The 27,846-nt window shown below is 43.2% G+C and overlaps 2 protein-coding genes across 2 annotated transcripts in view; both read right to left on the reverse strand.

Moving 5' to 3' along the window:
- Window positions 1–779: 779 nt before the first annotated feature.
- On the reverse strand, window positions 780–14,936 carry tspan4b (tetraspanin 4b). Its single transcript, XM_031292578.2, has 8 exons — window positions 14,579–14,936; window positions 10,641–10,710; window positions 8,366–8,557; window positions 7,824–7,898; window positions 5,577–5,672; window positions 5,338–5,451; window positions 2,975–3,058; window positions 780–1,537 (listed from the first exon to the last, which is right to left on the reverse strand). Exons 2-8 carry the CDS (start codon window positions 10,707–10,709, stop codon window positions 1,469–1,471), a joined length of 699 nt encoding a protein of 232 aa, XP_031148438.1. The 5' UTR covers window position 10,710; window positions 14,579–14,936; the 3' UTR covers window positions 780–1,468.
- A 1,992-nt stretch (window positions 14,937–16,928) lies between these two features.
- prr12b (proline rich 12b) overlaps window positions 16,929–27,846 on the reverse strand; it is a 37,769-nt gene continuing 26,851 nt past the window's right edge. Inside the window, exons 8-18 of the mRNA XM_031292587.2 lie at window positions 26,837–27,435; window positions 26,638–26,754; window positions 25,420–25,553; window positions 24,294–24,438; window positions 24,115–24,185; window positions 23,579–23,982; window positions 23,068–23,187; window positions 21,647–21,744; window positions 21,302–21,433; window positions 19,686–19,781; window positions 16,929–17,987 (exon numbers count right to left, since the gene is read on the reverse strand). Coding sequence (XP_031148447.1) covers window positions 17,853–17,987; window positions 19,686–19,781; window positions 21,302–21,433; window positions 21,647–21,744; window positions 23,068–23,187; window positions 23,579–23,982; window positions 24,115–24,185; window positions 24,294–24,438; window positions 25,420–25,553; window positions 26,638–26,754; window positions 26,837–27,435 — 2,051 coding nt within the window. The 3' untranslated portion in view covers window positions 16,929–17,852. The remainder of the gene's footprint in view (window positions 17,988–19,685; window positions 19,782–21,301; window positions 21,434–21,646; window positions 21,745–23,067; window positions 23,188–23,578; window positions 23,983–24,114; window positions 24,186–24,293; window positions 24,439–25,419; window positions 25,554–26,637; window positions 26,755–26,836; window positions 27,436–27,846) is intronic.

The raw sequence follows: 27,846 nt of genomic DNA on the forward strand, positions 1-27,846 counted from the left end.
TGGGTTGTGTAAGTTTGTTCATTTGATTGAAGATGTCACTTTTTTGTTGTCCAATGAAAATGAAATATATATTTTTAAAAGAATTGTGTGATTTTTGTAACTGTAACTGTAAATATGTTCTTTTTCAAATGGCTGTTGTCTGATGTCACAATTTCATAAACGGACACTTCAACTCCTCTCCGTTTTCAAAAATAACATTGTGCACAGCTGTCAGTTTTCAGAAAAGCGTTCGTTTACATGTACCCGTGTATGTATGATGTATATATATATATATATATATATATATATATATACTGTATATGCCGTCAAGAGCATGCCAACCCTGTAGGTGGCAGTGTAACAAGAAGCTCAAGCCCACATTAGCCAATCAGAATCCCGAAAATAGCAACAACAGCAACAAATCACTTCCTCTTTCTCTCTCTCGGCTGCCTAAACCTCAGTTTGTCTCAGTTTACGTGTAAAGGTGCAAAGGAAGATTTCCAAAATCTCCACTCTGGCCGGAGGTTTTAGAAAGACTCGTTTTTAGAGGCGAATTCTCCGTTTGCGTGTACACGAAGGGCACAAACGAAGGGAAATGTCTCCGTTTTTCAAAACAACCATGTACGTATAAACAGGGCAACGGTCAAACATGAACCACACCAGTTCACAAATTGACGCGCTACATGTCTGACTATTTAAACAAAGCAAAACTCCATGCTCTACTGTATTTCTCACCTCAAATGTATTCAACAAGCCAGTTTTGGTAGCAGGTTTAGAGTCTTAGGAGAGGCAAATGGATATGTTATTTTTTTAAACAGTTTTATTTAACAGAGAGAAATAAGCTTCGGACTTGACTCTGAAATCCAAGCATGCACTAAAAGCCGCCTCAGTCTCAATAATACTATACTAGTGCAATATGATCTTACTGTTTTTGCTATAACACAAAATGTTACAGTATAAAAAGAGACAGCGTTGGATAAACTTGTGTGCTAAATTAGACAATAAAGAATAAGCATTACCATAGGAATATTTTTGAAAATACTGCTGTGATGAATAGAGAAAAAGGAGAGCACTGTAAAGCCACTGAACATTCACTGCATGGTTAATAATGAGCACATAGGATAGGAAGAATGTACAAGGCTTTATGATGGTTAACAAAGTGAACTAAGTGCTACATAAAAAGCTTTCCCCTCAGGTTACTCTCCAGGAGCAATGCATTAAGGGTGTTGTAGTTTGGAGGCTGATGGAGTCTAGTGGTAACATGAACCTTACTGATGTGACATAAAGCGTGTTAAACTGTGATGACGGTCATTATATCACATCTATATGGTCTGGTACTAGTGTACTGTCCACCGTGCCCGTTGATAGTTTTGAGTTCCATAGTGTTACTGTAGTGTTTGGAGCACCAGTCTGGGTGGGGGTGTGTTGGGATCCCAGAGGAGTCTGTTATCAGCCCTCCCATGGGAGCCAGGGGCCAGCTGGTCTGCAGTCAGTCCACGTGCTTCTCCGCGCACAGAATCTGACAATACATCAGCATGGAGAACACCAGGGCCAAGATCTGATAGATAATAGATAACAGGGAAAAAGCTCATTATTATTCCAGTTGCTGTTGATAATGCATTTAGTCTGTCAGCTACTGTGTCTCAGACATAGACTGTATAATATTAATGGACAGAGCATGTGTGACGTCACTCATTAGTTTGTGGAGATCTGCTATGAGTCGTTGAGTTTGCCGTTACGGGCGCAGCCATCCTGGTTGCGGATGTGACGATTTTAGACGAGAGGGAGGAGTGAGGGAGGAGCCCTTACACTCTACGTTACATTACACACTTTCACTAGCAATCACATCATAGCCACGCCCTAAAACCCCTGCTTTATCGACGATTTTAAAATCAACAAGAGCATAATTAAAAAAAATTATCATTCTGTGTTGCAGAAGACTTAAAACTAGCGATTGAGACCACAAACTCATTATGAAAATGTTTACTGAGGTCATAAATCAAGTGAGAAGTGGGTCACTTTCTCAAAGACTTCTACAGAAACCAAACTCTTTTTGCAACCGCACGTGCTGGAATTCAGATAGAATGCAGGTTTAAGGCACTGCCGCATTTGCAGCATTTCGCCGAACCGGATGCGTTGTCCATTAATTAAGATTAACAGTCTGTGGTCTCAGACAAGGCACTCTGATGATTTCTACATTCCGTGGTGGAAATGGCTGCTTCAAAACCGGATCCAATTCAAAAAACAGTTCCAGCGGGTTTTATTGTGCACTACAATCTTGGAAACAAAAGGAACAAATCCCGCACATTGGAAACGTTAAAAGGTGATGCTGTAGCAAGAGCAGAGCGCGGGATTTGTTCCTTTGTTTCCAAGTTGATGTCATCGTCCAACGCACCTGCACAGAAGAAGTTATGGATGTGCGAGTTGTTTCTTCAACAAAAAAAAGATTGCGCGCTATTAATAAAAGTGCAAAGTCACATCACGTAGACTTTCTTGTTCACAGATGGCTACTGCATTGTCTTTGATTGATGATCAGTTCGAGGTGTTCTGTGTTTTAGGAGAATTATCTGTAAATAAAAACTGCAATATTTGTTTTACATAAAGTTTTTTTTTCAAAACTAACCTTTCAAAAGACATTTGAACAATAATTTGGCCCTGTACTGTCAAAGTTTAAAGTTTAAGATGAAAAACACGGACAACGGCCAAAAACAAGTTGAGGTCTGTTTTAATGTCCACGGTGTTAGCATGGTTACCATTGCTAAGCCTCTGTCCTGATTGACAGGTCCTAAAGCATCCCCTGCTTTATCTTCTATTTTAAAATAAATGGGACCATCATTTGCAAAGCATTGGCTTCACTTTTCAGACACAGAACCTACATCCATTATTTTTGACAGCTTAAAAACAATGTGATTTTTCATATTCTGCTGGTTCGGAGGCTTTATGAGCCCAAGAAATGGGGAAACAAATGTTGAGGTCAGAGAGGGTTTCAACTGACCTGCACAACACCAATACACCCTCCAAACACCAGCACTGAGGGGATGTTGTCCAGCAGCCACTGCCTGGCCTTCTGATAGCACGGCTGCAGAGGACACAGAGAGACAGACACAGAGACAGAGACACAGACACACAGAGACAGACACACAGAGACACACAGAGACAGACAGACAGTCACAGAGACAGAGACACACTCAGAGAGACACACAGAGACAGACAGACAGAGACAAACAGAGACAGTGACACAGATAGAGACAGACAGTGACAGACAGTGACAAAGACAGAGACAGACAGACAGAGACAAAGACAAAGACAGAGACAGACAGTGACAAAGACAGAGACAGACATAAACAGACAGAGACAAACAGTGACAGACAGACAGGCAGTGACAAAGAGAGACAGAGACAGACAGTGACAAAGACAGAGACAGACAGTGACAGAGACAGACAGACAGACAGTGACAAAGACAGAGACAGACAGAGACAAACAGTGACAGACAGACAGGCAGTGACAAAGAGAGACAGACAGACAGACAGTGACAAAGACAGAGACAGACAGTGACAGAGACAGACAGACAGACAGACAGACAGAGACAAAGACAGAGACAGACAGTGACAGACAGAGACAGTGACAGATGGAGACAGACAAAGACAGACAGAGACAGAGACAGGGTGAGGGAGAGCAGGCACAGCCATCTGAATGATAACGCTCACAGAATTCCATAACGGACAAATCAAAAGTGACAACAGACACACTGAGGCAGACCGTCTCAGAAGCTATATTTAAAAGATAATGGAATTTAGTTTTACAACTTTCTTTCTTTGTCAGACTTGTTCCGGCCATCATTCTTATCAGCAATACTGACATTGACGTGGGAACACAGCAACACTCAGCTCAGACACACTCATCTGTGTGTGTCTGAGTAAATGAAGGAGCCTAAAATGATTCCCCAAAACTGTGTTTAACAGAATGTGGATACGTGTGTCTGACGGTCTGACTGCTCATGTTTCTGTGATGTTCTAGTGTTCCCCAGACGCTGCCAGTCGGCTAAAACACTTCCTGAGTAGTTTGACCTAAATGCTGCGTACAAGATATTTTAAACTGCCTAATTCTCTCAAACTGAATCTGAATCTGTTCCAGATGGGTGAGGGTATCGGATTCTTTCACACATGAAGAATGTGAGGAATCTTTTGCTCCAAAGTTTTCTCTTTCAGTCCCATCGAAGTTCTCTGACTGAAAAGGCCCATGCCAGACTGTTCCTACATATTTCAATGCATTAGGTTCTACAAATCACGTTGTTTACATTACCTGCTGATACGTTTCCGGCATGCCGCTGTGGAGATTTTCAGCCAGCTTTAGGTCTGAACACATTTCAGTGCTGTATGAAAATCAACTTGCAGACACCTTGTTTGAGTTAGTAGTCATATTGTTCTCTTGTGTGTAACTTTTTAAAGGTCCCACGGCATGAAAACTTCACTTTATGAGGTTTTTCAACATTAATGTGAGTTCCCCCAGCCTGCCTATGGTCCCCCAGTGGCTAGAAATGGTGATAGGTGTAAACCGAGCCCTGGGTATTCTGCTCTGCCTTTGAGAAAATGAAAGCTCTGATGGGCCGATCTGGAATTTATGACATCATAAGGGAAAGGTTACCTCCCCTTTCTCTGCTTTGCCCGCCCAGAGAATTTGGCCCGCCCATGAGAGAGAGAGAGAGACATCATGGGTTTGCAAACAAGCAAAGTGGCAGTTGGTCAAGGCCACACCCCCACCCTCCACCTAGTACACCAAAACGTGTACTATCCAGAAGAGTATTGAAGAGTAAATACACATTGAGCCATTAGAAGAATAGAATGGTTTGAAGCCAGTTATTGCTGTGTTGTTGGTTGAAACACACACGCACATGCTCCCGGGTGACTGTTGGGAAAGCTGTGCACGTGCACAACTCCCAGGGCCATTATCGCTCTGTTTTACTGAACATCAGACATGTAGATGTGGGTTCAAATACAAATAAATACTACCAGACCAGCTCATATTGTGTTCCAGGTGTGGGCACATTTGGATACCAATAAGAGCCAGACTGAGCGCTGAGTACAGCACAGATCCCAGACCGGCAGCCATCAGTGCTTTACTGCTTTTATTTTTATATTTGTTGATAGCTGTTCTTTAATAGAGAATAATTATACCACCCTTGCTTTGAAGCAGGAACCACTAGTAATTGGTAAATAATGGGAGCAACTTAATATATATATATTACTAACCCATCCTTCAGACAGACTCATGCATCTGGAACAGATTTAGAGAATTGAGAGAATCAGACTAAATAAAAACAACTTGTTAACTGAAATGCTAGCTGAGTAGCCAACCAACCTCACTCCATCCGTCCACGCACTGCTCTGTCCCCACAGAGCAGCAGGATGAGGGCAGCGTTCCATTCAGCACATCATACCAGTCCGTTTTGTTAGTTACTCCACAGCATTTGAACTGGGACAAAAGAGACAGGAAGATAAAAAAAAATAAAAGATTAGAGTAATACCACTCAACTACAGTTTTCTGTCTTATATTGAAGCAACATAACAAGCCATGCATTGTTTGCTAACAGTGCTCACCATTTTCTGGACATTGTCCCAGGATTGTTTCAGTCCAGGTTCTGATTCATAAATCTTCATCCCTTCCTTTAATTCACCTTGTGCTTTGGAATCCAGCTAACAAAGAGAAAGAAAGAAAACGCACCTATTCTTGTTATTCATTCAAATGATCTCCCCCCCCCCCATCAATGTGCTGTGCCTGCTTATCCTGTCCCAGCTGGGACTGGTACACATGGACAGGTCAGCAGTCTGTTCACAGGGCTGGCCTACACAAACACACGGCAGGTCTCAGGACAGGTGATCACAGCAGCCAATCAACCTGCAGCTCTTTGGGCTTGTGGGAGGAGACACGGGGCGAACTGCAAAGAGCTGAGGCCTCACACGCGCTTTACACATACAGCACCATGTAACAAAAGGACTGCAAATGTTTATTCTTCTTTTCAATTCACCGGTCTAACTCATTGTTAACTCTGTAAAATGTCCGAAAATACTGAAAAGCAACCATGTACACTCTCTGTTTACAGATAGAGTAGGTCTAGACTACTCTATCTGTAAACAGTCCTGAGATAACTCCTGTTAGGATTTGACACTATAAATTAAATTGAATTGAATGAGTTCCTGCCTTCTCTCTCTTTTGTGACAGGGGCCTACAGTTTACAGAGATTAGGACTCAAAATAGAGACTCGGACTCGAGTCGCACTTGAAGGCCCAGACACAGACCAGACGGCCGACCCTCGGCAGAAAAGGCAGTTGGACTGATCAGTCTACCCGAGTTGGTCAAAAAAGTGCCTCTGAACACACCAAAGCGTCAAGACGTAATACGTCTCCATAACAGCAGGTGGCACTAATCTGTATTGTCGCCCAAAAATGAAAACTGGCAGCTGATTGGACGAACGCGTCACGTGGGTCTGGTTTCTCCGGAAATTCAAAGACAGACTGTCATGGCGGCTTTTTCAGAATACGATCTCATATTGTACTAAAATAGTTCACCGAAACGTGTTTCTGAAAACATTTTAAGCAAGAAATAGGCCATGCAGTTGCTGAATCTGTCTTCATTTCTATCAACAAAGGTCAGTTTAAAAGATTTGTGCCAGATTTTGAGAGACTCTAGTCACGCTCATGCCACTCCCCGTTTCCGGGTTAACACTCTACCAATCAGATGGGTCATTTGAGTCCGACTGTCGGCAGTGCTTGCCCCGCCGATTATACATGTCAAATCGGCCAAAATGAAGGACGACGGCCTCGGACTCGAGATGCGGGACTCGTGAACAATCTTTATTTTTAGCTCCCTGTCCATTCAGGATTAATGTGTAATCCACAAAGAAAACGTTTTGAAGAGTTTCCTCATCTCTGGAAACAACATGTGCTACTATTTTATCAAATGGACTAACCCACAGTGTACTCATCAACGGACCTGCTGAGATCAAATGGAACAATCCCCACCGAGTCCTCGTCACTATGATCCCCTTCAGTTTGTACCCTCACACCTCAACCATTCCTACCATCCCGCCTCCTCACGTTGGCCCTCCCATTCTGCGTCCACCACACAGAGACCCAAAACAAGCCCAAAGAAAACGAAAAATCCCACTAAGAGACATAAAATGTATGGGGAAATTGCTTCTTTTTTTTAAAATTGGAAAACACTGTCTTTTATCAATAAAGTGTTTAAATGGTTCTTGTTGCTAGTTGTTGCAGTCATATGTTGTGAACTTATGAATGGTATCTATGATGATTGATGAAGGCCCCCAGTTCCCCCCCCAGAGCTTTCTGGTTTCACTTTTTACAGTTGGACTGCTGACAGCTGGTTCAGAGCTGGATGTGTCAACACACTGGATACTCATTTACTAATGTAATATATTAACATGTCATCAGCAAAAAGAGACATTTTATGTTCACTGTTATGTGATATTAAGCCTTTAACGTTGTATTTTCTAAACACATAAAGCCTGAAGTTAAATTTCCAAGTGCAAACTACAAAGGTCTAATTGGACAATGCCTCATTAATAACTACAGCTGCGTTGGGATATTATATCTGATCTATTCAATACAATGGGCGCCCGATCTCTGCAAGACTGGACAAAGAAAATTCCAAGTGACTCAACCAAAACCCTTCTCTTCTGTAAGAGTCAGCAAACCTTAAGATTTAAACATAGCCACGCCCTTTGTGTTGTGCCACATTATAACAAACTTAATAAGAATGTCAGCTGTCAAGTTCTGGTTGAAGCGTGTGTGTCATGTGTGCGTTGCATTGGTAAATGGAGAGCTCACCTTGTCATGGAAGATCTGTATCACCAAAATGAGAGTGACTTCTGTCAGGACCAGGAGCAGCAGGATCACAAAGAACTGCAGAGCAGAGAAGACGTCAGCCTGCATGATCCCAACTGACCAGTAAATTTTTAGGTCAGTTTCGAAGTAGAAACATTGAACTCGCTGTAGAGCACTAGTTGCTGTAGGACATAAATTGTGTATTTCACTTTATTTCTGTTCCTGTTATCTGAAAACTGTTTACAGCAAGGTTTTCTTTGTTGAAGTTTGAGGCAACTTTATTTTAAGTGTATTGCACTTTATTTTTATATGGTTCCGTGAACAGTTTTTGCCTTAAGAGCCCATAGAAAATGTGTTTTGTATTTGGATACACAATTTGTTGAAAGTAAAAACAAATGAAATAATGAATGTGATCAAATTTACATTATGTTGTTCTATTCTAACCAATATATATATATATATATATATATATATATATATATATATATATGCTCATGGAATGGCCCCTGCTCCTGACATGTGATTGCTCTCAGATCATCTCTCACCATGAACAGCAGGCAGCGCTGCTCTTTGAGAGCTCCCAGACAGCCCAGGAAGCCTGTCACCATGGTGATGCCACCAGCGACCAGCAGCAGATTGGCGGCTGAGAGCGATGGAAAGGACAGGGGGAGGGAGGAAAACTCGGCCTGCGTGAAGGACAACCAGACCCCGATGCCAAATAAGCCGCATCCTCCTAGCTTCACAGGAAACGTAACGTCAAGCCAGCGTCAGAAACAGCTTTCATCACAACGCAACACATAGTTCATAGTGGGAGAGTGGGAGGGACATAAGGGTTTGACTTGACTGCTGCTGTATCAGAGCGTGAAGATACAACACAAGACTTTCACCCAGGAAACGGGTGTTCGTGTCCCGGGAGTGTTTTGAAATAAAGTACCATCTTTGTTATATTCTTAACTAGTCGTTTGGTGTTTAAACCTAACTGTCATCACTGCATGACGCTCTCTTTTTGTCGGCTAAATTTAACTGTAACAGCATCTGAATGGACTGTTGCCTCACCGGGCTTTGTACCCAGCTCACAGTAACCTTTTCTCCACTAAACTTAACTTCAAAGGCCGCTTTACTTAACTGTCATGTGACCAGACGGAGAGGATATCATAGGATTAGTTGTGCATAAGTTCTCGTATTTTGTATCATACAAACCTGTTCGTGAGAATGCATTCTGGTGGAACTCAGTGATCATTCCAGAAGCATGCAGTTAGCGTATACAAACTTAAATGTCCAATATGTAATATATTTACTGTAATGAATCCAAAAATGACCGCAATGCGTCAGATATTAAGGAAACATGCTAACTTGAAATACTATATATGCTGACAACAATGCTAATGCCAGTATTTTCTCCTTTTGAAATGTCCGTTCCGTGACATAATGTCTGTTTGTGTTTTGGCCTGTGTTGTTGCCTGCCCAGTTTGACAGCCAGGCCGGGTTGCCAGATATACCTGTAAAAATGTAGACCCAGCGCGCTACAGCTGTAACGTTAGTACAGCCATGAAAGCAGCCAACAAACAGGATCAACGGAGATAGATTCTACCCAACCTAAAAAAAAACGGTTGCTTGACCAGAGATGTAATTTTCCATTACATGGTACCTGCTTGACTCGCCTCGACTCTACTCGCCTCAACGCACTGTGCGTCCGTTTTCCATTGCAGATTTTAGTACCGCCTCAGCGTGGCTGGTCGTCATAGCGGCGCCGCAGTAAACTGCCGTGACCTAACACGACACACACACACACAGAACGTCGAATGTGTGTTGTTGTTGCCACAGCCAGAAGACACATTTTGTTTCAAATGAAGCTGGAGGTAGCAAAAAAAAAAAAAACAGCTGGCTAAACTATTTAAAAATGGCCAAAAGTCACCTTTTGGGATCGCCTCAGCTCGCTTGGAACCTCGACTGAGGTGGTACTAAAAAAAGTACCTGCTAGCAGGTACCAGGTACTTTTTTTTCGTAATGGAAAACCAAAAAAGGTAGAGTCGAGGCAAGTCGAACAGGTACCATGTAATGGAAAAGCGCCATTATAGAGCTAGAGTACCTGAGTTGGTTACTCGCAAAAACAATTGAGACACAGCCAGTAACGCCGCCATGCTAACCCTGCTAACTGCTAACGTTACCGGAGGACCAGGCAAACGGGCCACGGCTGTTTACGTGTAGCTCGTTCAGCCGCCATAGCCACGGTGAGTTATTTTAAGCCAAGAGAGGGGGGCTGTAAATCGGGAAGAGAAGACCGTGAGTTTGCAGTGTTTAGCAATTGTTGCCGTAATTCTAAGCCAATAAAGTGTGTTCAGTCGGCAAGGTAGTGTTATTTTTAGCGGTTCCTACCGTAATTCTAAGCCTAGGAAGTGTGTCTGTCCGTCGGGTACAGAGCTCCGCGTGAGCACGGGCTTTTATGACTGTCAACATAGCCAGCATCTAATATTAGCTACTCTGCTGTGAAGTAATGTCTGGCTATGTGAGATAAGCATCTAGCAACATTGTTGTCGATGCTGCAGTCTCAACCTGGCAACCTCCGTGAACTTCGAGTCTGGGGAGTAGGGGCCGGGGGGGGGGGAACGACTCTCTCCAGTATTTTAAATTTGTACTGCAGTAACTATTTTAAACACTAGCTGTCAGTATTACATATTGCACCTTTAACTCTCCACAACTTTATTCTTTATGCTCTATATCTGAGGCACATAACAGCCAAATCTCAAACTTGTACGTTTTGGAAAATGTGAGTGAATAAAGGCATATATGACAGCAGCTTGGGACGGAGCAGATACTAACCCAGAAGATGAGGTTAAAGACAAACATCAGATATTTGACGCAGCACAAACACCTCCGAGACACTGACATCCTGCAGGGAGACAGAGGGACACAGAGCAGGAGAAGATGTTCAAACAATGCTTCATGTCACCAGTAGCTGTTGGGGGTTACTATGGTAACATAACTAACACAACTATGCACTGTGTTGCAGTACCTACTGCATACTGTGTACATCAGTAGTATGCAGTATGACACTGTTAGATGGATTTATTCTGCAGTATGCTAGGCCAGGCTGAGCCTTTAAAAAGGCTCTTAAAGCATTGGACTAAAATGAACTCAGACCACTATTGCAAATGAAAAATATAATTTATTGAGCTTAGAATATGTGTTAAGGAGGGTTCAGTTTTAGAGGTTGATTGCCATCGTCATGGGGCATCAGTCAGAATGCATAGGAAAAGCCACAGAGAAGTTCAGTCCATTCAATGAAGATTTATTCAATAAAGGTGGTGAGGCAAATGATAATGGATAACATGACATAACAGGATAGAACAGACACACATGGGTTGGAGGATCTGGGAAGAAACAAATAGAAATTAGAACTTAAAGTCAATATTCTGACACGTTCATCATAAAGTAATTAGATAAATTAAAGCTGTCATTCAAATAGACACATTATCAAGAAATAAAGGTGCAAAGTAAAACTCATCTTACCAGCTGCCGCCCCATGCGAAGGTGTAGAAAAGACTGACTGAGAGGGAGTGTAGTCTTTAAATAAGGAGTGACCAGGTGAACTCAATCAGGTAATTAGGGTGGAAACAAAAGTTGTCAGTTGTGAAAACAGGTGAGGAAAGGAAGTGAGGTATAGGAAGTGAGGTAAGTGTAGAAAGCAAGTGTCAAAATAAGATAAAAATAGGAATCTTTAGTACAATATGTTTTGTTTATGACCAATATTTGTTTTCATTATAAGATGCTGCATGGTTTAGCTCCCCCCCCCCATTTGGAGAAATTAGACAAACAAGATCAACAGAGATATATAAAACATTACTCGACAACATTTGACCAAACTTTTTCAGTTACATGAACAAAACAGTTAGAGTTAGAGTCATTTTAAACTTAAAATGCTCATATTATGCTAATTTTCAGGTTCATAATTGTATTTAGAGGTTGTACCAGAATAGGTTTATGTGGTTTCATTTTCAAAAAACACCACGTTTCTGTTGTACTGCACATTGCTGCAGCTCCTCTTTTCACCCTGTGTGTTGAGCTCTCTGTTTTAGCTACAGAGTGAGACATCTCACTTCTGTACCATCTTTGTTGGGAGTCGCACATGCGCAGTAGCTAGGTAAGGACTACTAGCCAGTCAGAAGCAGAGTATGAGGGCGTGCCATGCTAGCAGCTAGGCGAGCATTATAACGTGTGTTACAAAGTGACGCACGTTGGTCTCTGAAGTAAAGGCTGGACTACAATAGAGCTGTTTGGAGAAGTTTGTGAACAGTGTTTTCTGTTGGAGATGGTAAGTCCCTTTGGGGTGGACTTTGGGCTTTTTCACTTTGTAAACCTATAACATGCACAAAAAGATATATAACACAATAAAGGAAAGGGGAAAAGCCAAAAAGCATAATATGAGCACTTTAAAGAGTCATGTTGTTATTAAGGTCTGATATAATGCCTCTCTGAACATACTGGTCTGTCCTACAGGTGTACGTTATAGTGTTATGTGGAATTATATTTTGATATACATGTGCACTGTATACGCGCCCAGAGACAACAGATGGAAATTAGCATTGTGATATATCTGGTGCAATACATCCCTGTTTGAAATAAACCAATAAATGCTTTGCTGCCTCCCCTTAAAGTGGCTATATGTAACTTTCAGTTTGTGTTGATTTACAGACTGTTGAAATTAATTTTACAGTCAATGGTTCAGCCCCGAAAAAAAACGTAGCGACACGATTGTTTAAACTGACACCCTGCTGTGCGCTCTGCCTTTTTATTACCACGAGTTTAAAAACACGTCTAGGTGCTGATTGGCTATCACCTGTGACACAGCCAATAAACGAGAGACACACCCACCAAACCAGGGCAAACATATCTCAAAGCCGCTGCACACCAACCGGCACGAGGATACATGTCGTTCAACGCGGAAACCGTGGCAACACGGTGCACACATAGACTATTAACAGTCTATGGGTGCACACCGTTAAGAGATTGAACGTGCCCCAGCTCTACAGTCACACATTCTGACGGGTCACAGATTACGGCGTAACACCGGAAAAGCCTGTGTTATTGTATCCAGCCACGGAAAAGGTAGCAGGAGATGTCTTTCTATAGGCCTAATTGTATTTTAATGTTATTTTAGAAGTTATCTGTTGTAGTTATGGCTGATACTGGGGCAGGGCCATCACAGAAAAGAAGGAAATTAAACGAAGAACAACTAAAAGCTAAAAGGGAGAGAGAAAGATGATGGGCGAATCCTGAGTCACACTCGGTCGGGCTTTCAACAGATGGAGACAATTACGGGATTGTAAATGATTCCAAACCCACCCCGAATTGGCCCTCAGGTATGTAATATGTCTATTTCATTTATAAAATGACTTCAGTAGCCGACATTAAATTACGTCCTCCTTCCATTTAGCGCGGACGTTTTATTCCTTTTAGTCCGTGTTTGTGTTGGCCTACTATTATCCTTTCCCTTGTCCTCCTGTACTTGTGTAAAGCGTCCGTGGATTTCATGAAATACGCTATATTAATCTAACTTATTACTACGTTGGTTGCTACAACAAACTCCTAATGCTTTGGCTCGTGGAGAGTGACAGTGATACCCGGTTCAGCTCACGAGAGATCCAAAGTAGGCTAAGTTACCGTATGCAACATTAACTTATTCTCTAATTGTAAATGAATGATTTTCTGTCTGAGCAAGGGCTTGTAAAGAAAAGACCTTTATGACAGCAGGTGTGGTAAAAACACTACCACTTTAGTCCAAACCGGCTGCTGGAATCAACACATTGACTATTGGTATATATATCATATTTACAGTCTATGGGCTGAACGTGGCCCTGGTCTGACTTTGTGGGTAAAATCGGACCCTGGCAAAGGCATTTATAGTAAATCGTGTGTGTGTGTGTGTGTGTGTGTTTGTGGTGTTCCCTGCTCTGTTAGTCACATCTTACTTCTACAGTTGACGGCTTGAGATTCCTGTTCTCTTCGCAAAGGACGGAATCATGTTAGGAAGAGGTGACTTGGAGGAGCACTAACTTAACTTCCAGTGTGTGTGTGTGTGTGTGGGGGGGGGGTTCTCACAGTGTAAGTATGATTTGTCCCTGACTAAGTGGACCCCACACAGGAAGTCGGTCTGCTGACAGGAAGGAAGCTCCCTCCTCTCCTCAGCAGACCGAATTATACTGCTTGAAGGCATTTCCCATGACCACAGCAAACTCACATCTCATACACAGCATGTTCACTTTGTCCTTTTCCATGCCAGTGCATGTGAATAGTCAGAGGACATGTTGACATTCCCTACAGTAATTCATCTAAACCAGAAAACCTTCACACAGCACAGTATCCCATCAGCCACTGCTGTAGTAAATGTTTGGCTAGTCTCATCAGGTACATCAGTTTCCATGGTCCTGACAGAAACCCTGTCTGTTTATTAGAAGAAACATATCTAAATACACTATTAATTCCCCAATGTCGTACCAGCACAATTTGTATTACTATTATTATTATTATTTTTTTTTTTTTGACAGCCAGTGTGTCTAAGTAGATCTATAGATGTTTTGCACAGTGAACATAGAGTATAGTTCCATTTTTGATGCATGTAAACTATATACCAACATGTGCAGTGGTTATCATTTCAACATACTGAGTTTTGAACATGTTACTTAATAAAAGTGTTAAAGTTTCTGGTGTCCAGATTTATTATCCGTGCATTTTACAACAGTAATTCAAATAGACTTTACCTGAAGGTGAATTTCAATTCTTCCAAATCTTGTCTTTGTCACGCTTCTCCCAGTAACTCCTTTCAGTTTTCCTTTTCAGATCTCCTTTGCCTCGGCTATTGAACCAGCCAGAACCAACCTTTCCTTTTTCTTCTCTTCCTCTTGCGTTCTTCACTGGTGTGTCTCCCCGCTTTCCCCAATTAGTTTGTCCTCTTCTACGATTCTGAACTTTAGATTGATTGAATGTTATTTCCCGTATGGAAGCTTTTCCTCTACTGTTTGTTCCCTTTTGTCACCAGAACTGCATCCCGCTCGCTCTCTCTCCCTCCACAATCATTTCCAGATGTGTGTGTTGTTGCCTTCCCTCTCTGTGTTCCTGCCCTTGCTGTTTTTTTTTTTTTTTTCTCCTTTTCCTTGCCCCTCCTCCAGCCCACAGCCTGTCTCATGTATTAAACTTTCTTGTCTTTGTTCCAGGATTTTGGGTCACTCTCCCGTTTCTTTTGTCTCAGTGATGTTCTCTTACATTTCTGTACAAACACATACTCACACGGATGCACACACAAGAATGCATGCTTCCTTTCCTGATTTACTTCACAAACTGCCGACCCTTTCCAAAGCACACTACTGTGTTTCAGAGTTTGAAAAGTTTCGAGCGAGCCACCTGTTTCTGTTCCTTTTGTTACAACATGAACACAAACTCGCAAAGAATAAAACCATCATAGTGAACATAGCTTTTCATGTGCTTGTTGGTTGTCAAAATTTCGTTATCGTTAAATAGCAACGCACAAGTGCAGAATGATTTAACACTGTGAAAAGTGTCCCTGAGCAGTGTCTTGCCCAAGGGCACTTTGACATGCAAGGCAGGAGAAGTCAGGGATTGAACCGCCGACCTTGTTAACCCTTGTGTTGTCTTCAGGTCAAATTTGACCCGTTCTCAAAATGTCTATATACATAATGTTGGGTGCTTTATTCAATTTTTTAGCATTTGAAAAAAAAAAAATTTAAATGTTTCGGAACAGTATCCTCGCTGAACGTTGACCCTTCTGTGATTATCCTTCCTTTAATATTAGTCAAAATAATTGATAATTTCTGCTTCTTTAACTCAAGAATTAGGTAAAGTTTCCTATAAATTAGGTTTTTAATTGACCATGAATTCCAAAAAGAAGTGTAAAACTATAGTGGTAGTAAGTTGGTGTTCGTGGTGTTTATACATTGTAGTGAAAAGAAGCGTTAAAAGTGGGTTTAGGAAATAAAGAACCGGTTGGGTTTAGGAAAAGAAGAATGAGGTTGGGTTTAGGAAACGTGACATGCGGGTTGGGATTAGGAAAAGAAGAACGGGGTTGGGTTTAGGAAAAGAAGAACGGGGTTGGGTTTAGGAAACGTGACATGCGGTTTGGGATTAGGAAAAGAAGAACGGGGTTGGGTTTAGGAAAAGAAGAACGGGGTTGGGATTAGGAAAAGAACAGGGTTGGGTTTAGGAAACGTGACATGCGGGTTGGGATTAGGAAAAGAAGAACGGGGTTGGGATTAGGAAAAGAAGAACGGGGTTGAGATTAGGAAAAGAAGAATGGGGTTGGTTTTAGGAAAAGAAGAACGGGGTTGGGATTAGGAAAAGAAGAATGGGGTTGGGTTTAGGAAAAGAACAAACGTGGAAAGGAAACATCACACGCGGAAAGTCCTGTGTTTGACCCATCCTCCACCCCGACCAACCTCCCTACGCGGATTTTCGCCCTTTCATACCACTCACTATGGCATCAATTCACATGCAATCGCAAGGTAATGTAAGTCAATGGAGGCCAAACGGCGTTGATAAACACGCTAAAAAGCGAGTATGCGTCTTGATAACACGCCAATAATGGCATACTAATTGGCGTGTCATACATATGCCACTTCATGAGATCAGTCTGGTTGATGTTGGGAACAGGGAGGACAGCCTTTTCATAATGGTATGATCAGTTCAGGAAGAGTCATCAAACGATGAGTCAAACGGGTCATTTTCTACCCTAAAGACAGCAGGAAGGTTAGTTATACTTTTGAGCAACTCATTTTCCTTCCCCATTGGAAGCATGTTCAATGTACAGATTGGAATTCATGCTGATTTGGATTTGCATCATGAGTTTCGACACGGGACGCCAAAACGATTGGGAGAAAGATCTTAAAAATGCCACCATGGCCCTTTAGGATTTCTGCACTGATTCCCCATGGATGTAAGAGTTATCCATTGCGTTTTATGCCTCTACAAAGATCAGAGTGTGATGATAGAGCCGACGCGGGGAGGTCCATCTGTGTCTCCGTGTCAGCTCAGATCCACCTGCCCATCCTTTAGTGTCACGACTTGAGCACACACGGGGGGGGGGTTATTCCTCATCACTTTTGTCATTTAAACCGTTTTATTTCATTATGTCAAATACAGGAATTTCATGTACAGAAGAGCAACTGTAAACGAGAGAATGAAGTAGCTGTACAATATTTACACGTCAAAACAGGAATATCCTCCGAGAGGTCAAATAATAGGAAATATCAATCAACAACAAACAGATAAAAAAAGACTAACATTAGAACACTTGACATTTATGCTTTTGGATCATTTTGCCTCATACTTCCTTCAAGAAAGTCGTGCTTTATGTGATGCTTTATTTATTTTTCATTCATTGTCTTTACAGTCATTAAATCCTCTCTCTCGTTGTCTTTTGAAGAACAAACAGAAAGAACACAGCTTAGTTTGAAATAAATTTGCTTTCTAACTGAGGCAGGTGGAGACTATCATGTAGTCCTTTTAAACCTCCCTTCTGCCCCCCCATCCCCCCATGGTTTCACCGGGCGCTCTGATAGAAGCAAAGAATTGCAGGTGGGCCATTTTATGTATATCCCTTTAAAACATTTTTTTTTTTTAAATAACAACGGCAAACAATTCCATCTTAATACAGTCATTTTTGGAAATGTCCTTGTATAAATTATACAAACCAAATTAATACACACTTATAGACAGCGCGTGTGTGTGTGTCTTTCTCTCTTTTTTAGTGCTGACCAACATGATCTTGTGGTTTCTTCTTGACTTTTGAGGAAGATCCATCACATTCACATAGTTCACTACCCTCTGTCTTCAATACAGTTCTTGAAATAAAGAGGTACTTTAACATGGACTCAATATTAAAACCAACACTTTAAAAGTTAAATCTCCAACAAACAGACAGTGGCTGTTCTGGCTGAAACCATGGCACTCCTAGCATCCAGACACTTTCTGTACTGGGATTCTGGATGCCTGCATCTGCTCCACACTGCCGCTGGATGTCTCTCAGGCCTTGGCACTGAGGCTAAGAAGTTCCATGAAGGAGTTGAAGAGGCTCTCCAGCCAGCCCTGGTTGGCCATGCACTGCTGCACCACCTCCTCCTGACCGGGGTCCTCGGCTGCCTGCTCGATGCTCTCCGTCTGCTCAGGAAACAAGCAGGCACAGTTACACACACACAGCAGGGCCGCCAGGCAACACATACACAGCAGGGCCACCAGGCAACACATACACAGCAGGTCCACCAGCCAACACATACACAGCAGGGCCACCAGCCAACACACACAGCAGGGCCACCAGGCAACGCTAAAGCTTGATTTATGGTTGTGCGGAGGCTTTCTCTGTAGCCTACGTAAGTGGCCTGAAGTTTATACTTCAGGCCACTACACTATACGTGTGTGTGTGTGTGTGTGTGTGTGTGTGTGTGTGTGTGTGTGTGTGTGTATGTGTATGTGTGTGTGTGTGTGTGTGTGTGTGTGTGTGGTAGAGCGAGTAAGAGAGTGATGGTTATTATCTTCAGAGCGAGAGAAACAAAGTGTCTCCCCTGTTCTTTCTGACCTGATCTGTAGCAGGAAAAGTTAAAAAAGTCAAGTGTCCTTGATTTCATGTTGTTTATGGAGAAGGAGAACCAGGAAATGAGTCGGGGGGTGGGGGGGGGGAATGCAACGTTACCAAGCCATGGTCGAGCGACGTGCGTCGCCACAACGTGTAGAAGCATAAATCACGCTTTAAAGACAAGACCAGGAAAGATGCATGTCTGCAACAACTGGCTCATAACTAAAAGGGAATATGTTTGTGTGTGTAAGTGGGTGAGGGTTATTAGTTAGGTTAGGTTATCAGGGTTATCAGTGGCCGCCCACCAACAGTCAGGTGTGGCGTTTTGTAAAAGTATTATAGTTAAGAGCCGAGAGACATTTATCACGCTAAATCCAACTTTATTCTTCTCCTTCATCTCCGCACATACCATTCACCTGTATCCTCACTGTGCACTCTAGCGCCCCCAGTGTTCACTAACGGTATTAACAGGACACAACATCAGGGTCTGTTTAAAGGAAGTTTTTCCTCATCACTGTTGCACCAAATGCTTGCTTTTGGAGGGGAATTGTTGTGTCTCTGTAAATGATAGTGTGGTCTAGACCTACTCTATCTGTAAAGTGTCCTGACATAACTCTTATATAAGGATTTCATACTATAAATAAAAATTGAGGATCATAGACAACCAAATGATTTCACTATGCATGAAAGCAGTACGAGCTCAGTCACAGCACCTCAGGGTTGTTTAGTGCAGTCCCTGTTAGAGCTGCAACGATTAATGGATTAGTTATCAGCTATTAAAATAAACCAACTATTTTGATAATCGATCAAGTTTGAGTCATTTATTTTAATGAAAAACCAGTGAAACTTGTGTGATGTCAGCTTGTTAAATGTGAATAGTTTCTAGTTTCTTCTCTCCTCTGGGACAGTGAACTGAATGTCTTTGAGTTGTGGACACAACAAGACATTTGAGGGATGTCATCTTGGGCTTTGGGGAAACACTGTTCCACATTTTAGAGACCAAACTACTAATCCATTCATCCAGGAAATAATGGGTAGTTGCAGCTCTAGTCCCTGTGGTTAATGGTCATGAATAGCTAATAGGACATTTTAACAATCTCCTTTTGTTGGACAGACCAACGTTTTGACTCATCACATTACCAAACATGCAGGATTGGATGGAGAGTGTCTCCAATCATGGGAAATATGTTTTAGCATTCATAATACTTAGCGATACAGATCGGATATTGGGAAAAAATATGAACTAAAAACCTTAATGCATTTAGCATTTATGCAGCCGTCCTTACCTCTTTCTTGCAATGCAAGAAGGTGTGATACTTGTAGTGGTGAAGGGAATGATACAGACTGTAGATCCGGCAAGTTTCAATAGAGAGCTTCAGATCCTGAAAGGGTTGTGAAAAAAAAAAAAAAAAACACATTGAAGAATTTTTTCCAGTACTTTCTAGTAGGATTTTTTTTCTTCCCCAATGATTCTGATAGCAGCCGGTGTGGCCGGACAGATTGACAAAACATGGGTGGCGAAATGAAAATAGCTCCGCTTCACGGTGCTTCGTGGCGCTTCACGGCGCGCTATGTGAGTGTGGAGGTTGGGATTGGGCCCTGGAGATGGGAGTGAAAGCTCAGAAAGCTTGTAAGAGGACGTTTGAGCTTTGATCGTTTTCTTATATATTGTAAAAGGTTAAAGGACAATTCCGGCGCAAAATGAACCTATGGGTTAATAACACATGATTACAGAGTCAACCGTTCTCTGGGATATGTTTTCATGCTAATCGAATGTGACCACTTTTAGCTCAAAGCGCTAATTAGCTTATAGCGCTAGTTGTCGGGGCACGGGTAAAGTAAAAATAAATCGCTATTTCTAAACCACTAACATGGCTCAAAATAGCACCACACTTCTACGGTAGCATAATGAGGGTCCCTACATGTAAACCGAAGCATTGAGAACTTTGTAAGTGTACAGACAGTTTATTAAAAAGATAGTTTAGAAAGACAGTAGCGTTCACGTATACAGGTGGGCGCCATCTTGGGAAAACAGTCACGATCAGTTGAACGATGATTGCCGTGCTTGAGCTATATGTTACTGGTACTGGTTGCACGGCATTCGTTGTTCGACTTGTTTTTGTTTTTAAAGATAATGTTTTGGGCTTTTCCGCCTTTATTTGATAGGACAGCTAGGTGAGAAAAGAGAGAAAGAGAGGGGGAAGAACATACAGGAAATCGTCACAGGTCGGATACGAACCCTGGACCTCTGCGTCGAGGCATAAACCTCTCAGTATATGTGTGCCTGCTCTACCCACTGAACCAACCCGGCCACAGGTCGTGACTGTTTTCCCAAGATGTAAACAGTCACTGTTTTCGCATGTGTATGTGAACGGTATTGTCTTTCTAATCTATCTTTTTAATATAGTGTCTGTACACTTAGAAAGTTCTCAATGCTTCGGTTTACATGTAGTGACCCTCATTATGCTACCGTAGAAGTGTGGTGCTATTTTGAGCCTTGTTAGTGGTGTAGAAATAGCGATTTCTTTTTACTTTACCCGTGCCCCGACGACTAGCGTTATAAGCTAATTAGCGGTTTGAGCTAAAACTAGTCACATTCGATTAGCATGAAAACATATCCCAGAGAACAGTCGAACTCGGACACATGTGTTATTAAGTCCTAGGTTCATTTTGCGCCGGAATTGTCCTTTAAGAATGAACTTCCATGCACTTCCATGCTCAGACCAAATAAGTAATTGCTGTTATCAATGGAGACAAAATGGACTGCCACCTGGTCTCCCCTGGAAGCTCAATGGACATTAACGGCTCAGCATTCTTCGTTGACTGACTCCCCATGTCAGGTCATTGTGTTTCGCTGGCTAACTTCCTGCACCTCATCATCGTCCTATGGGCTCTTACTCACCTGTTGCTTAGGAACACTCCTCTTGACCCGGTTGAGGGTTTTGCGGTTGTAACCCTCCCCACCAAGGTGAACTTTGACAGCTCCAGATTCCAGCGGGTCTGCCATCATTTTGGGGAAGATGTGCAAAGCCTCCTGGAGAGTAAGGAAAGCAGAGTGCATTCAAAGCATGCAAAGTACAACTCAGGTGTACAGTAGTTCACACTCACAAACTCCTTTTGCAATGTATCCGCATCCTCGATTTGTTTTAAATGTAGTTATTGTAAATCATCAACAGACTTGTCACTTCTATCAGACTTTGATTTGAGAAGTGCATGTAAAACAAACAGGAGGAATGTGCATGTGTACCTGGTGCTGAACACTCATGTTGACTCTCCTCAACAACCTCTTCTTCTGTTCACTGAGCAGGCTGTCAATCTTCCTCATGGGTGGGAGGTACAACTCATCTGAGGGGTCAAGGGAGTACAACACTCAATCTAAATGAAATTTTACATTTACATCAAATAAGAAATCCGAAGTGTTCGGTACACTAGTCACGGTTCGCTGTCTGGTTCATTTTAGCCTCACAGATTTCAGTGAAAAAGGATTGTGCAGAAAAAAAAAAAAAAAAAGGCCTTGCGCCATAGTGAATACGCAGCTGTCAGTCAGTGTGGGTCTGCTGTATGGCAGCATTAGGATTTACTTTACGCTGAAAATGTCAAGTTTTTAAGAGAATGTGGATGGTGCAACAAGTCAGGCCTGCTTGGTTCTTTGGGGGAATGATTGTAAAGATTTACAAAGAAAATGGTTCATCTCCTCTCTAACTGGGACGTTTTGGGAGCGATTGGTGGAACTGCTGTGGACGAAGTACACACGGAGATACACTGTTAAGAGCTAATGAGGTTTAACCATGTATCCAGCTAATTTAAATAGCTCACATTACTGTATTTTGTCAACAGTTAACTTCATTTAATATTGTATGTGGCGTTTTCTTTTGCACCAAAACAAGTTCCTTCCAGAGACTATTCTGCAGAGCCACAGTCACTGCGTCCGGAGTTTAGCGCCGCCCAAGACTAGAGTTGGGTATCTTTTGGGTTTTTTCTGAAACCGGGGCTAAAACGATACTTTTAAAACGGTGCCGGTGCCTGAACCGATACTTAAAAAGATAGGGTAATAGGGAATAGGGTATTTTGCAATAACTTTGAATGCAACACAAGGCTTACGAGTTTCAAGTGAACGCACCAAGTCGGTGTTGTTTTTCCGACAACTGCAGCTGCACACTGCTTAAAGTCCCGCTGTTGGAATCCTCTACAGTGAAATACAGTCACACTTTACACCGTTTAACCGTCAGCATTTAACCGTGTTTAATCCAGCTGCTAGCTAATGGTAGGCTAACGTTACCTGTTGTCGAGTGAAGTGTTAACTAGCGTCACGTGCAGCGATGCTCCTGTTGCCTCTAACATCTGTTTCAGAGCATCAGAGAGCAGCGCAGAAGGCATTTAAGTGGCACCGAAATAAGGCACCGAAATCTGCATTACAATTCAGTCTGGTAGATACCGGTCGTTTAGGGACCGGTGCCGTATTAGCACCGGGTTTCGGTACCCAACCCTACGCAACTCCATTGTGATTGGTTTAAAGAAATGCAAACGACCCAGAGCGTTTTTTCCCCCCTATCCCAGAATGTATCTGTGGTGTAGCCTTACTCCACAGCGCTGTGGAGATAGAGCTGGACATGTGAGACTACACCTTCACTGACACATTTCACTGTGTTCTTCCATCTGAGTCCTCACCATCGGTGTCCTCCAGAGCTTGGATCATGTCCGGGTCCAGCGCTGTGCTGACTAACATCTCCACGTAGCTCCTGAACATCTCCCTCAGGGCCCGGCTGCTGACCCCAGCCCACAGCGCTCCTACAACACAAGCATGCTGCACTCAGGACCTGAACACAGCACACACACACACACACACTGGCCTGGGGAGGTTATTCATATCACACACACACACACACACACACACACACACACACACTGGCCTGGGGAGGTTATTCATATCAACACACACACACACACACACACACACATACACACAAACACACGCATGCACACACACACACACGCAGGCACGCACGCACACACACACATACATACACACACACATGCGCGCGCACGCACGCACACAAACACACACACACACACACACGCACACACACACACACACACACACACACACACACACAGACGCAGGCATACACACACACACACACACACACACACACACACACAGACAGACAGACCAGCTGACCTTCGTCGTCTGACTCCGAAGAGGAGGAGGAGGGCAGCCACTGCTTCCTCTTCTTGGGAGGAGGCTCGGCCGGGTCCCTCTGCTCCGTCTTCTTCTCTCCTCCTCTACTCTCCTTCTTCAACCTCGCAAACTCCACTCTGGTCTCTCTTCCTTCTTTCTGCTCTCTCTCCTCTCTCCGCTCCCTCTCCTGTTTCTCCCTTTCTCTCTTTTCTCTCTCTTTATCTGTTCTCTCCCTTTCTTCTTTCTCCCTCTGTTTTTGCTCTCCCTCCTTTTCTTTTTGCTCTCTCTCCTGCCTCTCCCTCTCCTTTTGCTCTCTCTCCTGCCTCTCCCTCTCCTTTTGCTCCCTCTCCTGTCGCTCCCTCTCTTTCCTCTCCCTGTCCCTTTTCTCCGTCTCTCTCTGCTCCCTATTCCTTCTATCCCTCTCTTTCAGCTCTCTCTCTTTTCTCTCTCTCTCATATTCCCTTCTCTCCCTGTCTGCTCGCTCTTTTTCTCTCCTCTCCCTCTCTTTCTGCTCCTCCCTTCTTTCACTCTCCCACTCCTTTTCTTTCTCCTTCTCTCTAAGCTCCTTCTCCTTTTGCTCTCTGTCCTCTTTTTCCCTTTCCGCTTTCTCTATTTCTCTCCTGTCACTCTCTTTCTGCTTCATCTCCTGTTTCTCTCCCTTTTCTTCTCTCTCCTCTTTCTCTCTCCTCTCTCTCTCCTTATGTTCCTTTTCTACTTTCTCCCTGTGCTCCCTCTCTCTTTGTTCTCTTTCTCTCTGCTCCTTCAGCTCTCTCTCTTTCTGTCTCTCCTTGTCGTCCCGATCCAGCCGAGGAGGGGTTGGATTGTGAACGGTGGGCAGCTGTTTGGGTAGTGACTGGCGTCTGTCAATCAATAAGTTCAGAAAGACCCAGAGTGAATGAAGGCCCAGGAAGCTAGTCAAAACCACTTGTTGACAGCCATATGCATTTTTGACAAATATCTCACTGAATCTGATTCAGATCTGTGATTTTATTGTAGCTTTAGCTCCAATTCCTGTATTATTTAGTATCAAATCCTAACAGGAGTTATCTCAGGACACTTTACAGATAGAGTAGGTCTAGACCAGTCATTCCCAAACTGTGGTCCGCTGACCACTAGTGGTCTGTGAGGGTACTGCAGGTGGTCCATGGAAAAAAATAATAGTTTTTTTTTACCAGGAAATTCCCATAAAAATTAAGAATATGTATATTGATATAGAATTTAAATTTAAAATAAATTGTCAAGTTATTGTGTGATTACTAAAGTAGGGTAGGTTTTTAAATTTTGACTATATCCAAGTTCTTATTACTGTAGTATAGATTTAATACTCCATTGCTATGGAATATGTTCAAATGAACCTGATTATGCCCTCGGGCGCTTGAGTAAATAAATAAATTAAACATGTGGCAGCCGTTGTGTGTAGTTAACTTTCTTTTAACAAGCTTGTTGTTCTGATGCGATGACCAGTTTTAGTGCTAGTAGGCCTATTACGAGGTGCGGATTAATTCAGGTAGGACTGTGTGTAGACATATTTTAATATGTGTATTATGAGGTGATCTGCAACTATTCTTCAAAGTATTGTATTTATATGTATTTGTATTCTACAAATAGTGGTCCACACACACAAAAAGTTTGAAAACCTCTGGTCTAGACCACACTATCATTTACAGAGACCCAACAATTCCTCCCCTAAGAAAGCATTTGGTGCGACAGCGGCGAGGAAAAACTGCCTTTAACAGGCACCTCGGACAGACCCTGACTCTTGGTGGGTGGCCATCTGCCTCGACCCTACCTCTGAGTGACAATCAGAAACATTTGACAAGAAATAAAACTCATATCCTTACCTCAGAGCGAGACCGGCTCTGTGCCACGGCTTTCGAGAACACACTCTGACATAATCTTTTTTGTTGACATTCTCCAAGAACTTGACATACAGACGCTGGTAGCACATTTTGGCATCACCGAAATAACCCAGATACTGAGGGAAGAGACAGGAAGACGAACTGCAATTTAGTGAACAGCATTTTTCTATAGGAAAGCAATCTAACTACTTCACACGGGATACAAACGAGGATGTATCAAACTGGACGGACTACGGGAGAAGGAGCTCATACAACCACACTGAACATCTCAACTATCCCTTTAAGTCACTTACCCTTCGACACGCAGGTAGGGGGCAATTGTTCATCAACAATCAATTCTCTTTTTTGCCATTTCAGACTAGCCTGGCTCCGCCCTCCTACGTACTTATGCTCAATTTTCATTTCCCCTCAGTACTACGTCTGGGTTCACTTATAGTCTTGGGTTTTCTCTAGCCAAATTGTTGGCGGTCCAATCAGTGAACAGAGGGAGTGGCTGAGAACAATGACGTTGAGGCCGTGCGCTAGAGTTGTAGTTCTGTAATGACGGCGGAGAAAGATGCGAGCGAAGCCATTCGGTCCGTTGTGGCAACGCTGCCGAATATCCAGAAGTTAAAGCCCGAGCAAGAACAATATTTGGTGAGTTTTGTTGGTGGCCATGATGTTGTGGCCCTCCTCCCCACGGGGTTCGGGAAAAGTTTGATTTTCCAGCCCGCTCCGTTAGTGGTGAAGGAGTTAGCTAAGGCGACCGCTAGCGATGCTAAGCCGACGTTACGACCAAACGTTAGCGATTGGTTATGGCAGATCCAGAGTGGCTCTGGGCAGATCCAGAGTGGCTCTGGGCAGATCCAATAGTTTTAAACTTCAACAGAGTACAAGGAAGTTAACACTTGTCAATGGAGAGTGGCCAGACTCTCTGTACTAATGAAATATACCAGAGTCTGGTAGGACCAGGCTAATTTCAGATAGGAAATATGTGGAGAAAGAGTGAATGACCGGAAATAAACTAGGGACATTGTGGTGCCAATAGGCACTGGACGTCCCTAATCTACAGTACATCATCATTAAGAGAGAGACACGCTTTGTGGAAATGGGGCCTGACGTCACGGATTTGTTTTGAACCCACAGAGCGCTGTATACCAGTCATTTAGTACTGAACCTGTGGGAGTCCCGAGGTAAACGTGTGTCTGATGGAAAACTCACATTACTGGTTGCACAGAACTGCCTCTGACCATCTTTAATCTCTGGACTGAATTTCTGGAGCAAGGCTTTTTGCACCCTCCAGATGGGCGGGGGCTCCCGGCCTGTCTGCAAGGCCATCTGGTGACATAAACAAACACAGTTTAGTGTAAAGTCATACCTTCACCATGCATACTTCCCTTGGAGATGTGGGGGGACTCACCTTAAGCGTCCCGATGTCCTCAGTTCGAACCACGAACTCGTCTCGTTCACGGAAGATTCCCTCGCCTCCGCTCTCACTGTCCTCCTCCTCGCTCTCCCCAGCTATGGCGGCGTCAGCCTGCTTCTTCGCCAGGTGGAGGGAGGTGAGACGCTGGGATGCTGGGGCCTCTTCTGGGGTTGGAGGTGATGGTGGGGGAGAGGGTGATGAAGAGGGTGAGGAAGAGACGGGTGATGAGGGGGAAGGCTGCTCAGCTTCAGGTTCCTGGTCCTGATCAGAAGAAGATGGAGGAGGGGTGGTGGATGGAGGGGGAATGGACTGGCCCAGAGGAAAGCTGGAGAGGGGTGGGGACGGGAGGGCTGGAGGGGAGGCGGAGGGGGGTGGGGAGGTCACTGCAGTTGGAGCCGGTTGGTAGGAGGACTGCTGCTGCTCAGAGGGAGGATAACTTTGATTTGCATCTTCATTCTGGATGGGCAGCTGGGAGGGTACGGAGAGACAGAGGGGAGTGAGGGGCGATGGTGAGGAGAAGGTGGGGGGCGAGGGGGAGATGGACACGGATGGGGATGGAGGTGCAGGGGCAAGCACAGGTCCTGATGGAGAATCTGAAAAACAGGATGGGAGGAAGAAATTAGAAATTTAGCTGCAAGTTTTAAAGTAGGGCTGGGAATCAGCAGAGGCCCGCCCATACTGTATTATCACCGTACCGTATTATCACTATACCTTATTATCACTATACCTTATTATCACCATACCGTATTATCACCGTACCGTATTATCACTATACCTTATTATCACCATACCATATTATCACTATACCTTATTATCACTATACCTTATTATCACCATACCATATTATCACTATACCTTATTATCACTATACCTTATTATCACCATACCATATTATCACCGTACCGTATTATCACTATACCTTATTATCACCATACCATATTATCACTATACCTTATTATCACTATACCTTATTATCACCATACCGTATAATCACCGTACCGTAT

Source organism: Sander lucioperca, chromosome 2, assembly GCF_008315115.2.
Source record: "Sander lucioperca isolate FBNREF2018 chromosome 2, SLUC_FBN_1.2, whole genome shotgun sequence".
NCBI classification, from domain to species: Eukaryota; Metazoa; Chordata; class Actinopteri; order Perciformes; family Percidae; genus Sander; species Sander lucioperca.